The sequence below is a fragment of the Gobio gobio genome (genome assembly GCF_949357685.1).
Source record: "Gobio gobio genome assembly, chromosome: 6".
In the NCBI taxonomy this organism is placed as follows: domain Eukaryota; kingdom Metazoa; phylum Chordata; class Actinopteri; order Cypriniformes; family Gobionidae; genus Gobio; species Gobio gobio.
The window spans coordinates 25627165-25643167 of NC_137102.1; the positions used below are offsets into that span (position 1 = coordinate 25627165).

General features: G+C 38.7%; 2 protein-coding genes across 4 annotated transcripts; one reads left to right on the plus strand and one right to left on the minus strand.

Annotated features, from left to right (window-relative positions):
- Positions 1-203: 203 nt before the first annotated feature.
- Positions 204-1751, plus strand: c1ql3b (complement component 1, q subcomponent-like 3b; the record flags this gene model as incomplete). The annotated part of the gene is made up of 2 exons (XM_079820201.1): positions 204-782; positions 1572-1751. The coding sequence occupies exons 1-2, from the start codon at positions 225-227 to the stop codon at positions 1749-1751; spliced, it is 738 nt and encodes a 245-aa protein (XP_079676327.1). The 5' UTR covers positions 204-224.
- A 260-nt stretch (positions 1752-2011) lies between these two features.
- Positions 2012-15657, minus strand: pter (phosphotriesterase related). Of its 3 annotated transcripts, none has more exons than XM_079820191.1 (5): positions 15370-15429; positions 13229-13672; positions 8331-8596; positions 6010-6150; positions 2012-4831 (listed from the first exon to the last, which is right to left on the minus strand). In XM_079820191.1, exons 2-5 carry the CDS (start codon positions 13658-13660, stop codon positions 4621-4623), a joined length of 1050 nt encoding a protein of 349 aa, XP_079676317.1. In that variant the 5' UTR covers positions 13661-13672; positions 15370-15429; the 3' UTR covers positions 2012-4620. The 3 variants fall into 3 exon arrangements, with proteins under 3 accessions (XP_079676317.1, XP_079676318.1, XP_079676319.1); XM_079820192.1 differs by lacking the exon at positions 15370-15429 and adding an exon at positions 15523-15657 and having other exon boundaries at positions 2017-4831; XM_079820193.1 differs by having other exon boundaries at positions 2017-4831; positions 15088-15397.
- Positions 15658-16003: the final 346 nt, after the last annotated feature.

Genomic DNA, 16003 nt, shown 5'->3' on the forward strand with positions numbered 1-16003 from the left:
TCAGGTGACGTTTACATCAGTTCATGAATTATATAACGTATTTATTGCAGAGTTAATTGACTTCTTCTGGAGCAGCAGGGAAGTTAACATTTTTTTGTGTTGATTTTGGCATCGCTTCTGCGCCGAGCAAGATTGCGCGTAAATCGCAGCGCGAGGCGCGCCCGGGGCTGTCGAGACTGGGTGTTAGAGCGCGGGTGATCGCCACGGGCGTGCTGGGCGTTGTCATGGTGTTGGTGCTGGTCATTCTCATCCCGGTGCTGGTCAGCGCGGCAGGATCCGACCCGCGCTACGATATGCTCGGCGCGTGCCGCATGGTGTGCGATCCATACGGAACGAAGTCTCCATCATCAGCACCGGCGGACAACCGCTTAGTTCAGTCTCCACCAACTTTCATCCGCGGGTCGAAAGGAGAGCTAGGGCGCTCAGGAAGGATCGGTCCGAGGGGTCAGCCGGGTCCGCCCGGACCTCCAGGTCCCCCAGGGGTCATAGGAGAACCAGGGCCACCTGGATTACCCGGTCCCCCCGGAGTCACCGGTGTCATAAGCGCAGCGACGTACAGCACCGTCCCCAAAATCGCCTTCTACGCAGGACTCAAGAAGCAACACGAGGGATACGAGGTGCTGAAGTTTGATGATGTGGTCACTAACTTGGGAAACCACTATGACCCCTCGAGCGGTAAATTCACCTGCTCCATCCCGGGGATCTACTTTTTCGTGTATCACGTATTAATGAGAGGTGGTGATGGGACCAGCATGTGGGCTGATCTGTGCAAGAATAATCAGGTGTGTCATAAATCCAGCTGTCACAGCCCACAGGTGGCATAGCCTATTTTATCCATCAATCTAGTTTTGGTGCATAAGAAACATACATTATACATTCACGTGTATGTATAAGTAGTATATATATTTGTTTTAAACAAACTAATTTGAATGTTTCCCAGGCACCAAAACTTGCCTAATTAATAAAATTTCTATATAAAATATTCAATATTTACATTTTGATAAAATTATTATACAAGTTATACTCTGCCACATCTGCTATTGCCGAAAAAGTCACTGCATCAGAAATATTGGTAACTGTATGTCTTTGTTACTCATGTAGTCACTGTAGTAATAACTATAAATGATGCATAATTACATGCAATTAACCCTAAACCAAAACCGTAAGTACATGTTAATTATTATTACTCAATACATAAATGTATAATTACACTGTGATACTGACACATTAAAATAAAGTGTTACACTTCATTTTAAGGTGTCCTTGTCACAGTGTAACTATACAATTAAGTATTATATAGTTAGGGTTAAGGTTTGGTTTAGTTGCATGTAATTATGCATCATTTATAGTTATTCCTACAGTGACTACATGTAACATGTGGAACAAGGACACTGTAAATTTAAGGGTTACCCTTTATTTTTACAATCATGTGCTAAACTGTTGATTGTCTTAAGAGAACAATGTTAAACTCCCAAGGGTAGAATTTAGATTTAAATCATTGGAAGGAGTCATAACTTAATGTGCACTTCTCTCATGAAATTAACACAAGTCTTCATTGTTTTGTCTTGCAGGTGCGTGCAAGTGCGATAGCGCAGGATGCAGATCAGAACTACGACTATGCCAGCAACAGCGTGATATTACACCTGGAGCCCGGAGATGAGATCTACATTAAACTAGATGGAGGCAAAGCGCACGGGGGAAACAACAACAAATACAGCACATTCTCAGGCTTCATGGTCTACGCCGATTAACGCCTGTGGCATAGACCGCACTTTCAGATGTACCTCATTTCGCCGTAACAGCTTAATCAGAGTGAGGTCACAAAAAGTTTAACCCTCAAGCTTGTGAGATCTCATCCACATCAGAGCGAAGGATAACAGCAGCAGATCATCCGTTTGAGAACTGAACTACTGAATGATAATCTCGAAGCATGTGAACACACCTTCTACACGCAAATTAGTTTTTAGAGAAATCACTGTGATTTAGAAAAAACATCTTACAGTGCAACACTGGTTTGGTGATTGTAGTTTATTTATTGAGAAAGCAGTGAAAAGCAGAAAATCATTGACATCATTCCATTCCATTCCATATGTGCCTATTGACACCGACACATGGCTGATCTGAAGAGGCTGTTACAGAGCACACGCCACTAGCCTGGAAAGATGACATTTCTTTAATCATTTCTCATTCTTCACACACTAAATGTCACATTTAAACCACAGTTCTCTACTGTTTTATATCAATGTTTTCATTCAAAAATATGAATCACTGTCTGGTATGTGCAGTGTCATCGAACAAATCGTGAATAAAATATATTGTATGATTTGCATGTGTGAATAAGTTTTCAATACTAAGCGTCCTACAAATATAGTGCAAATACATCAATCAACAAAAGCAATTCTATGCATATCTTTGACTTCATAACGTCAAGTATTGTCAACCAATTAGCATTTTTTTTGCTTTAAAGCACTAAACTATATGCTACTGTAAAACATCCTCACCCATAGGCGTCGGAACCATTGTATGTGGGTGGGACAAGACTCACCCACTTTTTAAGATCAACTCACTTTTATGGTCTCTAATTCGGCACGTCTGTTTACCTACCCCTAACTGATAAACACTTCATATTAAACAAGTTAGACACTTTATTTTCACTTTTTTTTCACACAATTTTTATTGAAAATAAATGCCTTTCCGATCTGATATGTGATGGGAAAAGGGAGTAGAGCACTGTATAATGTATAATGACTCTGTATAATGATTCGAACCTTGAATGCATCAAAACTTGATGCCATGCATTTTACCCCTACACTATTGTTGCTGTAAATAATTCTGTTTTCCGTCATTTAGTCTGGCCCAACCAGACGTCTAGTAAACAAGGCAATATATTTTTGTACTTAATGTAAATGGCATCTACTCCAGTAATTTTTTTCTGGGAGAGGACCCACCCACATTTTTTTTGCTTCCGACGCCCATGTCCTCTCCTCACCTATATTCAAAATAAAATTAAGAGAATCCGTTTTGTAAGCAAAATACTCATGCTAGAAAAGTCACCAACAATCAAAATAAAAGCAAATTTTAAAGTGCCCCAATTATGCTTTTTCAAATATTATTTAATGTAGTTTGAAATAGAACTGTTTGTGAATATAAAAGGTCTGTAAAGGATAAAAGTGCTCAACAAATAAAGTCACTGTCTTTTATGTTCAAACCGGAGTCGGACAATGATGGAGAGACTCACTAAGAAGTGACAACATGTAGAAAGCATCTGAATGGTTAGTTGATGAATTTATGTAGCTGATGTGGAGTTACTATCTTTAAGTCATTGATTAGCATATTATGTCATGATAATCTATAAATCGCTCATGGGAACTGTTGTAAGATGCCTTCAGAGCCAGATAATATTTGCTGCATGGAGATATAAGTATAGTTAAGTTTAATTTAGTGATGTCACTAACCCACGAATAAGCTTATTGTAGTCCCTACCAGCCGTTTGTTGTAGTCCTTAAAGTGATTTCTTTAAAAGAAAATATCTCACTTTGAGCGTCGTAACTTTGCAGATGGGGTTTATCCTCAAACAGCAACATTACACACTAACTAAAGTTAAAAATGTTAAATCATAATTAACCAACCCTTCAAAGTGTTTTCTGACCTTTGATGCATGTAAAACTATTGTAGGAGACTGCCAAAACAAAATTAGTAACCTTTAAAATAGCATAAAAGGAGCACTTTAAGTTGAAATTGAAGAAAATGTTGATGTTTTGATATGTGGCCATCTTGTAAGAACGTTATGGATGACTCACACGGCGTATTTAATTTTTTTAACATTACCTTGCTGTTACACAGGAACAGAGCAACTGACAGTGTCATTATTTTACTAGGGGAGTCACTGTGAGCGGCCACCTGCTCCAGAGGAACTCGTCTCTCTGTCCTACGCAATGACCTGTCAGAACGCACATCTTCCAATTATTAGATGTGCTGTGAAACATCAGGCTTGCCAAAGTGAACGTGTACGGCAAGCAGTCTTACTTTAGACATACGGTCACATTCAATCACCTCAGTACTAATAGTCAGTTGTTGTAAAGGGGCAGCTGTACATTCAGCATTATATTGCCATTAATTGGGTTGCAGCTACACAATATAAAAAAAAAGCACATTTTGCACATTATTACAATGTGTGATTGCGTATGCTAATTTAATTAGAACTTTGATAGCACAAGTACCGTTCCTTCTTCTGTGCTACTACACTTTCATTTTTTCATTGTGATTCCCTGAGTTTAATTATAAGTCTAATTACTTAACATTTTCTTTGTTAGTTCATCCAAGAAAAAAGGATGCATTTAGCTTTTTCTATGACTCAGAGCCATGTTTTTATTTTAACCACTTTTTTGTGGTGAGAGAACTTTAATCATTGAAGCCTAGTGAAAATTTGATTTGAATATTTGAACCTACATGTGATCTAACTTAAGAGTACTAATTCTGCCATCTTATGTGGATTAACGTTCACCAAAGTAAGGAATTTAGCACCAAAATCAACTGGACAACAATGTTCATAACAACAAAAGGTAGAAATCAATTTTTGGTTTGTTAACTTGAAGCAAATCGACTTTTAAGGCAGTTGGTTTATTTAAACGTCAGCCAGTGTTTAGGATTCTCTATCAGTATTTTGTCCACCTGGTTCTGAGTGATTCCTCGAGACAACATTTTGGGAACAATATTCTTCAGGATGTGGGAGAAGCCGTGACCGCCATACTTGGTCAGTCGGTGCTTGGTGTGGATATCATGGGCGATGAGGATTCTGTCTTCATAACCTTCCCTGATCAGGAAGGCCAAGCTGGTGGAATAAGACAAAATGACTCTGAATGATCTGTTGACAGTATATAAAATGGATAGTCTCGTTAAATTTGTGCATCAATCAAATTTGCATGTTTGTAGAACACAGGGTGTGTTCACACTTGGCATGTTTGGTTCGATTAAAATGAACCCTGGTGTGATTGCTCTGTTAGTGCGGTTTAATAAGGTGAACACTGTCATCTGAACCCTGGTGTGCACCAAACATGCGGACCGAGACCGCTGAAAAGATGGGTCTCGGTCCACATCCAAACGAACGGATTCAAATTAAGTATGAACGCAACACAGACCCAAGACCTGTAAACGAACGAAAAATAGGACATGATGTTACAAGATGCGACCCTAAAAAGGACAGAATGCTCAAGCAAACCTGTTTTTTCTCGTCATAGGCACAATATTGCCCGTCACAGCTTGGTACAGGCATCAGAACCGCGTCTCCTCGCAGCAGATCTTCACTTGTGTGTGTGATGGAGGGATTCCTGCTGCTGTTTTGACTTCTTTACACAATTTATAAGCTCTTCACGATTTCTCAGCTGGTCAAAATACCATCATAATTATGTAGCTACGCACATACAACGAGCGCATTTAACCCAGCAAACAGCAGTTCTGTCGCGAAATACACATAATAAAAGGCAACCAATCAGTTCACGAGTTCACACTTACATATCAATTATAGAAAGTACCCAGAGTACCCCCCCATGTATGTAAGTGGTTAGAACTAAAAGTGTGGAGAAGGGGTGGTGGAGGGATGCTGATAAAAGGTCAACCAACAGAGGCAAGACAGCTGCATACATATACATATATATATATATATACATATATATATATATATATATATATATATACCTCTATTGTTGATTAGCTGAGTGCTCTCCACTTGTGTCAATTATCAGAACATGCTCCTACCGAACTTTGTTAATAAAACATCATATTGTGAATGTATCCCTATGCCTTTAGGTTTGGTGTTAAAATGCCAATGTGAATGCTAAGCGGACCAGGACTACTTTTTATTTTTGGGATCCGGACCAAACGAACCAAGAGAACCAAACTGCAAGTGTGAACACATCCACAATCATGTACTGATTATCAGAAAGAGAATTCAAGGCAGATGTTTGTGACCTATCTAATGTAATGCCTTCCATGTTGGAGGCAGATACTTACTTCTGAACTCTCTGGCTGTCGTTGGGCATGTCAACATCATGGTTGAACTGGTAATTTAGCACCTCTGTGCCAAAGAGGTCATATTCAAGGTAGCTTCCCATCTTTGCAAACTCCAGCAGCTCTTGACGATCATATATGCTTCTATAAGGGACAAACAACAGAGGGTTGCATGGATGACATATTTGTATAGGCCAAAACTTAAGCGTTTAAGCTCTTCCGGTTCCATCGTCCTGAAGTCAAAGGGTTTTTTGAACGAGTTATTAGTTAAATGCCTGAAATAAGGTCTGTGGTGAACACAAGCTCAAGATATTTCCACGTTTTATTCTTTGACACAAAATACATAAAGTAATATCCTGTTATGATTATTTTAAAGCTTTTACTTGTCTTAGAAAAAGTTGGCTACATGGGATTAGACAGGTGGTCGGGGACATTAAACATCACGCTGAACCGTTTAACTTGTAAACCTCAATAGTACACTAGTACATAACGAGTACAACTTTGTTATGTTTATAATAGTGCTCTGCAAACTATCACAACTTTCAGTGAATTAAAAAAAAAAAAAAAAAAAAAAAAAAAAAAAAAAAAAAGAGTTGAAGGAGGCTTAAATGCCCGGTCACACCAAAGATGATTACTATAAAGTTTTCATTCTATGATCATTCTAATTCTATGAGAATAGCAATGTCCAAACTACAACTATAAATATAACGTTAACGATAGAGAATAACAATATCGTTGGAATCATTTTGAGAACAACTTTGTTTTTTTTCAACTAACTGACGCTAAAAACATTTGACAGCCAATCAAATCAGACTTTGAAGTCATTTGACTGTATAGCCTACGTTTAGCGTTTTACTTCTGCAGATAGGCTTCAAAATTAATACAAGTTGTGTTTATTTGTGAAGATTATCATGATGAACAAATTGTGTAAGAATCATAAACTTTTGTTGATCACAGAGCTTATTTTCTGAAATAATCCAAAAGCCAATAGTAAAAACCTATTGGGTTTCTTTATGTCGAGGGAACCAGTGTGATGTTAACTTCCGCGTTGGCCCACAAAAATGACTCTATGCTTGATTCTCTAAAATTAATAAATCTCAAATAAATTAGATGATTGTGAAAAAGTTGATAAAAACTGAGGCTTTGTAAACTGTCAAAATAGTGTAAAATAAGTAAGTATCTAATTTGCCTGTTATTGAATTGTATCATGTACAGTATATGGGAGTTTCTTCAAAAATGGTCACTTCCCTTAAAACACACTTTTCACACTCTGACTTGTTTAATTTGTCCACTAACTTCAGCCAAGAGTGGACATTTATGCATCACAGAAAATTCTGTCATTTTTTATATAACTCATGAGGATGTAATCCACCACAAAGTCATTTCCACCACCTCTCAAACTTTGTAGCATTTTCACACTTTTGCATAATTGGACAAATTTGAAAACTGATCGGAAATTACACACAATAAAAAATATTCTATTCACAAGTGATATTTACCATGATTCTTAGTTTTCTTCATGCATCATTACATCTCCTATCTCAAGCTCTTCATTGACACCGTTACAATAATTAGTACAGCAACTTTTTATGTGACCTTCATATAAACAAAAAACAAACCCTGGGTCATAAAAGTGCCTGAAGTTGATTTACACCGCCATTCAAAAGTTTGGAGTCTGTATTTTTTATTTTGGTAAGAAATTCATATTTCAGCAAGGATGCATTCAATTTCAAAGAAATGTTGTTGTTTTGAACTTTCTATTCATCAAAGAATCCTGAAAAAAGGTTTCCACATAAACATTAAGCAGTTTTTCAATTGTTTTCAACATTGATAATAATTAGAAATTTGAATGATTTCTGAAGAATCATTTGACACCTAAGACTATATTAAAACAGAAAACTGTTTTTATTGTACTTTTGGTTGAAAAAAAAAACCGCCTTGATGAGCATAAGAGACTTCTTTCGAAAATAAATTAAATTTTTTGAATGATAGTGTATCTGTATAGTATTGACAACCCTGGTCTCTTATCAGGGGTTCTCAGTTCTGGCCCTTGATGTCCTCTTTCCAGCAGAATTTTGCTCAAACCCTGATCAAACTCACCTGTCTATAGCTTTCTAGTAATCCCGAAGACCTTGATCAGCTGGTTCAGGTGTGTTTCATTAAAGTTGGAGCAAAACTCTGCAGGAAAGTGGACGTCGAGGGCCAGAGTTGAGAATATTGCTCTAGATATGGTTATCGGACATTTGTTATTTGACAGCTCTTCCTCATAGTAACCATTTATGAAACATGTTCTAGTATGCAGATGTTTTCCCACCTCTTCTTACCTGTCAAGATGAGACATGACTGTTTTGGAGATATCTCCACCAGCTTCTTGAAGAATGCGGATGGTCTCTCCAGGAGCGGCTTTGTTCCGCCCAGGGTGGATGATAACGGGGCAGCCGATTTGAGTCTGAGCATGGGCAGTGGCTCGCAGGACCTTTTTTTCACTCTCTGTGATTGGCCAGCTAGTACCAATCTCTCCAATCACGCCACAGCGGATATCTGTGCCGTCTGCTCCATGCAACACCTCACTGACAATGATGTCAGTAAGCTTGTGGGAAAAAAAAGATGACACATTTGAGAAATGGGAACAAATAATTTAAATCTAGGGGTTTGTGATATGTATGGTTTATAATAATATCGTAATTGGTGTTTTTATCTTAAATATTCTAAAGTTAAGTTCCAAATAAAGCCGCGCCAGAACTGTAGTAAGCAATACACAGTGGGGTTTCGGTCCTGAATTAATCAGAGATTTTTAACAAATCAATGATTCAATGATCTATTCATAAAGAGTCACTTGCTTCGTTCCTGAATGAATTAATGAGAGCATACTTCACTACTATATAGACCCTTTTTGTGCCGACGTCACAATTACATCACGCCGTTAGCTGGAGGCAAAACAAAGGAAAAACTGGAGACGGCCAAAACAAACCAGCACAGAGTCGGAGCTCAAAATGTCATCTTTTTGTGATTTTGGGTGCCAGAATCGATGGAGTACAGGCTCCAAATTGAAATTTTACCGCATACCTGCTTCTACTGCAAGACAAAAAATGACGACAGCTGTGGTAAAACGCAATAAAATGAGCTGACTGGAGTGTGTGTGTACAGGCGCTGGCTAGGCAAAACTTCGGATCGTACGACACAAAACTCATCTGTTAAATCTTTGTATTTTAAGTCTTGTACGTGTCCATTTAGCACATAGTTATAGGCATCAAACGATCTAAACTATGCACAGTCATGTTTTCACCATGAGTTAGCCTAAACTGAGAAATTTAGATATTTAATGCGAATTTTACCCAAAAAATTGCCATTTTAAATAAACCTGTATATAAATATAATTACTAATTTCGGCAAATACATTTAAAAAATGCCCTATATCCCCTTAAAACTACACAACTCTAGAGTAAAAACATTAGGCTATTAAAAAAGCGATGTGTTTATAAAAAACTGGCATGATTTTTTATAAAATCACACTGAGTACCCAGAACAGCTGCTTGCATAAAGTTTAAGGTAAAAATAAGCATTTGCCTATTCCGCGGCCAGCCCTGGGTGAAATGGCTCAACCGGAGGTAATCCTGTCAGATCGTCCATCCATTGAGTGAGCGTGTACGGGTCGGTCAATCTGGCTCTGTCCGTTAAGGTTAACTTTTTTAAATCACAGTCAACAGTCACGGTCCTGGACAGAGAGTGACCTTACATACTCAGATACAATTACTCCAGTCATTGTTTATAAACAAGCTCACCTTAAAGGGGTGGTAAACCACGATTTCACTATTCTAACTTTAGCTAGCGTGTAATGTTGCTGCTTGAGCATAAACAACATCTGCAAAGTTACAACGTTCAAAGTTTAAAGCAAAGGGAGATATTTGCTTTTAAAGAAATCAGTTTCTAAGGACTACAGCAAACGGCCAGGGGCCCGTTCTTCGTACGTTGCTTATTACATCTTAGATGATTTGACAGATCCCAGATCTTTTAATCGTGATAACTGATCTCTGGCTAATTTGGTTCTTCAAACGAATTTGCGGATTGGATTAAAATATTTGGATTAAATGATCTAAGATCACTGCGCATTCTTGTGTTCCCTGAAGAGGGCAGATGCATCGATACTCGAAACCACGATCAGCAATGCAGCGATTGGCTGGCGTCAAGACAGCAACGTAATGTCATCATATAATTAAAAAAGCCACCTGGCAAAAAACTTGACAAATTATACAATAAAAACCCCACGAATTTCTGGACCTTTATAAGGAAACAGCCAAACCACCAAACCAACATAAAAGTTATTATAGATAAATGATAAATGTTTTTTGTTTTTTTAACATGATTACCAATTATTTATATTGACGATTTTATACAGTATTTGTACACCCTTTACATTTTTATTTCAATGTTGTAATTTAATTTTTAATTCAATTTGGAGCAGATTTGTAACGTGACAGTATTAAAGTTTCTTAAGGGTCAAGATCAAATTATCTGCATCTCTTGCGCTGCATCAAGCCACTCCCTTAATATCTGTCATCGCTTAAATTAATGCACGGCTCAGATTAACTGTACAACATGTGTGTAAACCTCCAATAAAATTATAAAGTAATTATTCCATCACAAATAAAATCGCTCAATCAAGTGGCTGTGTCTATATTATTATATACAACATTATAATATTATATACACATTCTCATACAATATAACATTTTTATATTATTATTATTATTATTTAAAATTATTATTATTGCCCCTGGTTCAGTAATGAACTCTTGTAATAAAGTAGCAGTGGCTGGGACAGATTTTAAGTATCACCTCAAGATGCAATCTAATCCTGTTTACATGAAATAAGCCTGCTCATGAGCAGGTTTAAGCTTACGGACCTGTTACTATGACAGCAAGTCCAGGATGAGCTTCGAAGAACCAAACAATCCGAGATCATGTCAAATCGTCAACAATCAAATCCAGCTAACTGAGTTAGCGACGTACGAAGAACGGGCCCCAGCAGGCGACTACAGACATTCCTCCAGGGTTGGTGACATCAACAGGCTCAATATTTACATAAACCCCTCCTCCGAGAATATTAAATAGGGGGGGGGGGGGGTGAGGCCATTTTGTATCGCGGCGCTGTTGTGGTATAGTTAGGCTGGAGTGGTGTTGCCGCGATGCCAAGGAAACGCTGTTATTTTCATCCGGATTGCAGGTCTGGGGTACTTGCTTTGTTCAGCCTTCCTTGTGGGACGGGGGTGCGTTGCAGAGCGTTTAACATACAACATGTGATATGCACGTGTGTTTGAGACGGAGGGAAACAGGTGCGCGCTGGGCTCCCGCAGCACATCTCACGGAGGAAAACTTCCACCATCTTCGCGAGTTCAATGCCGGATTTGAACAACGTCAGCTGCGTAAGACAAACACTGCCAGTGCGTGGATGCACGACGCGCGCGCTGCACATTTCACGGAGGAAAACTTCCACCATCTTCGCGAGTTCAATGCAGGATATGCACAACGGCTTGTCCTGAAAGCTGGATTTACAAACAGAAGCTGTTTACGGGCCACAACCTGTAAGTCTGATTTATATTTCATCTTTGTGTTTTCCTGTAATAGGTTGTAGCAAGAAAGTAAACAGATGACAACACTGTTCTGCAAACTAGTCTGTTAAATGCTTATTCATACTTAACGTTATCCGACGAACACCTAACGTTACAAACACTAACGTTAAAATCTCAACAGCGAACTTGGCATTAGTGTAAATGATTCTTTGATTAGAGCTTTTATGTATTGTTTATCTACAGGCATGCTAAACATGCTTCTGTGTGTGATTTGGCTAACTTACTAGTAAAGCCAGTGTTTAGTGTTCGTTTTGGGTTAGTTCTTGCGACAGATATTTGGCTATAATCGTTCTAAAAATACAAAAGTAAAAGTGCCATTCAGTAGCGATCACTATAGACCCGCAGTCTTTACTCTTGAGGAATAAACAGGTTCTGCTCGATCATCTTCACTAAAATGTTCTGGGTCTGACTCGGGCTCAGATTGGTATGGTTTTATTGACGCCATTGTTTCTAATACTGACCAAAGCACAGTCTACCGGTAAAGGTAAGGGGCGTGACGTTTCCGACAAACGTGCACTGCGGTTAGCGAATCACAACACACTGGGCCAGCTAACCAATCTGAGCCCATTGCATATTTTTGAGGGACTGGCTTCATACAACCCGGAAAGCATCAGACCGTTTTACAAGGAGGGACAGAGCAGTGTATAATAAAGGTCAAATATATGAAAAATAATGATTTTTTTTTTTGAAACGAAGAATGAACACATGTTACAGTGCACCCCACAAACACAATCAAGCCTTCAAAAGAATGTGTTTTACCACCCCTTTAAAAAAAACTTGCTGGCTAGAGTTAGTGAAGCGATCAGGGGAATAGTTCTGCCTCCAGCTAAGCTCCTGCTCCGCCCACAAAAAAGTCCAAACGTATCATTACAAAGCTTCTCAATGGTGTTGCAGATTAAATATAATGTGGATAACACTGATTAAATATCTTTTCGTCAGGTTAGATACTGATTATTATTCACTCAAACCCCTTTATCTAAACCTCTCTGCTTAACCGTCAGACTCGCACATCCACCATTTTTAACACTTTATCCACATTTGTAGTTCTAAACGAATCCTCGTCCAACTCGCAATGGGTTGTGGGCAATATTAGCCGTCAGAGTGTGCATCAATCTGCACTTCGAATTCTAACCGGAAATAGTAGGCCATCCGGGTATCTTTGGAATACTAATTTCCACATACTACGATTTGGGACATACTAATTCTATTTTCAAATATACTATTTAGGACAGATAGTATGCGAATTGGGATGCACAGACACTTGCTTCAAACGAATCAATGATTCTATGATCTATTCATAAAGACAGTCGCTTGCTTTGTTCCTGAATGAATCAGTGCTTTTGAATGAATCAATTATTTAATGATCCATTCATAAAGAAAATGGCTGCATCTGAAATCACATACTTCCCTACTATATAGTAGGTGAAAAACAGTTATGTGACTGACAAAAGTAGTATGTCCGAATTAACAGCCAGTTACTTTCCTGTATAAATCAGCCAAATCGATTTAAGGAATAATTCAAAGAGTCACTCATTAAGGCTAATTTCAATCATTCTGAAAATAAAAAATGGTCACAAGACACACGCTCCAACCTTCTCAACGGTCATCTTTCGTGTCTCATCAGAGTGGGTCACGTCCACATAGTACCCCGCTCCGGCTATGACATGCACACCCGTTTCCTTAGCCAACTGACGCAGAACGGGCAGATTTCGGTTGATGCCCGTGGTGGTGTTCTCCACTATGGATCCTCCTCCTGCTTTACGGTAACACAGCAACTCTTCCTTAACCGCCTCGATCTCCTGATTCAACAACAGGTTCTCCTGGTGGCTGTATGGATTCTGCTGCAACCAGTGAAGATGCTTCATCTCAATGGGAGCGGAGGCAAGACCCTCATCTCCAGGTGCTGGAGGAACGTGGCTGCACTCAAACGTCATTGTAAGGTGTTCATGTGTCATGGTGCGGCCCAGCTGATCAGGCTCTATCAGACCCAGCACCGTCTGGACCTTACCGCTTCGTTCAGACATGGTTCGGTGATCCTGTCCAACAAACAGTTACATTCATTAATATAATACTGTTCGGACAATGCAAAATGTTATTATAAGTAGGGGTGGGCGATATACCGGAAGATACGATTAACCGGTATAAATTTGTCAAGCGAGAGAGATTTTGGACTATGGTCGTTGGACGTTGCGGTGCTGCGCGGCCACAAAAGCTTATCTTTTAAATCGCTAATTCTAAACCGCGAGTGTTTAATTTCAATTAATTACTACGGAAGTTGAGCTTTTTTATAGTAATAAAAATATAAATTATTTTTATTACTATAAAAATCAAAACGACGATGGGGGCGGTGCTGGGGTGGGCAAGTGATGTAACCGGTGTTGTGGCTGAACACCGGTAACACCGACTATCACAGCAAGCATGGATGACATGTATAGCAGCCTGCGATAATAAATATTCTTCTGTTTATGATATATCATACAGCTAACCCTATAACAACAAAATATTTCCAAGTCTTGACATCATAAGTATATGTCAGTAATTTCATTAGAGTATGTCGACATAAGTGTATGTCAGTAATTTCGAGTAAAATCACAGGCTTTGATTATCCCGTGCGAATGCGCCACATGAAATTCAGATGTGGGGGGTAATTTTTAAATCACACAAGGTCCATATAGGGCTTAATTGTGCTTGAACGGTTAAATACACATTCTTATGTTATGTGTCAAAGTGACCATGCATTTGCAAAGCCGTGTTACCACCGTAGGAACTTTCCCCAGGAACTTAGGACTTTGGGGTGGTACTCCCTGTGCGTTTCGACCGCAGGGACCAGGGTCTAAATGAAGTTCCGGGTAAAAAATGTCCCCCTCAGAATGTCTGTGCTCGCGAGGTAGTACTTTTTCAAAGTTCAAGAACTTTTGGGGGTCTTACTTGGGTGCTGAACATGATAATTGGTTGAGTTCAAGCAGCATTTTGATTGGCTGCATGCAACATTTTATGTCAACCACCATTCTTAAAAGTCAACAAAATATATAATATTGTTCTAGTGGTTTTTGGATATTTTAATCCAAAAATCTTATATATTGTGCCTTCAAAACAAAAATAACTATTTTGTGATATTGTTATTGTGAAATAAAATTACTTTGGTCAATGATTCGGTCATATCTATTTGAACCAAGAAAGCAATAACTGCATGTTTATAGAAGTGAATGTTTGGCAGGCGTAAAACTGTCAATGACTCATCTTGGCTGTCATGTAAGGTTAGACACGCCTTGGTGATTCGGACTTTGCGCTGATTAAGGGCTACATACATTGCATTGCAAACATTAATTTAATGCTAATTTCCAGACACGGATTACAAAAGTAAATGCACTAGCAATACATGTAAACAAACGCATGCATGAAGATATGTGCACGTGCCGTCGAGATTTCTTAACAGTTCGAATAACGTTACCTGGTTTAATAAACCCTGCTGTCTAGTTGACGCTGCAACATTTAAAGTATATTGTGCGCAAAATAAGATGTAACTTAAACGTTCATGAACGCATATTGATATTCTAAAATGAACTGAACACAGAACTGCACGGACTGCCAGACTTCCTCAATAAAAACAGTTAAAAGTCACACAACAGACGATTAGCATGCAATGCAACTATCTGTTATTTTTCAATCACACGGCGTGATACAGTAAGAGATTCATAATAAACAATAAAAAACGCAAAGTGAAAAACAAGACCTGCAGGCGAGTTCAACTTCCAGTCTGCAGAACATCAAGGTCTCGCGATTTTATGCATATATCGCGAGACACAGCTGTCACATTCAGATTTAAACACAATAAACTGAACGAAATAATTAAAACAATACAGTTAAATATGTAAGAATGCAGTACCTCTAGTTTGAAGACGCGGTTCTGTGCGTTTACTCAGTTCGCCTGTTCTTAAACTTTGAAGCACTTAGGCCACGCCCGTTTCTGTTCACTGGCGTTTGTGAGAAGTGCACTTATGTTATTATATAAGGGCTCTTTGTGGAAATCAGGACTCGGAAAATACTTCCTCACTCAAATGAGTGTCATGGGGAAATAAAGCATGTTATTATGAAACATAACATTTGGAAACTATTTATCATTATGAAGCTGACATCAAGCCTAGGCTGCTATTTCTGTGATTGGTTAAATAGAATGTTTGACCAATAATTGTTGTGTTTCCATGCGAATCCATGGAGGAAAACTACTTAAACCCGATACGACCAAGAGCCTTGATCTAGGCCAGTGGTTCTCAAACTTTTTATACCAAGTTCAAGAAAATATTTGACTCTCCAAGTACCACCATGACCAACATTAAAATACAGTAGCGTAGTAGGCCTAACTATTC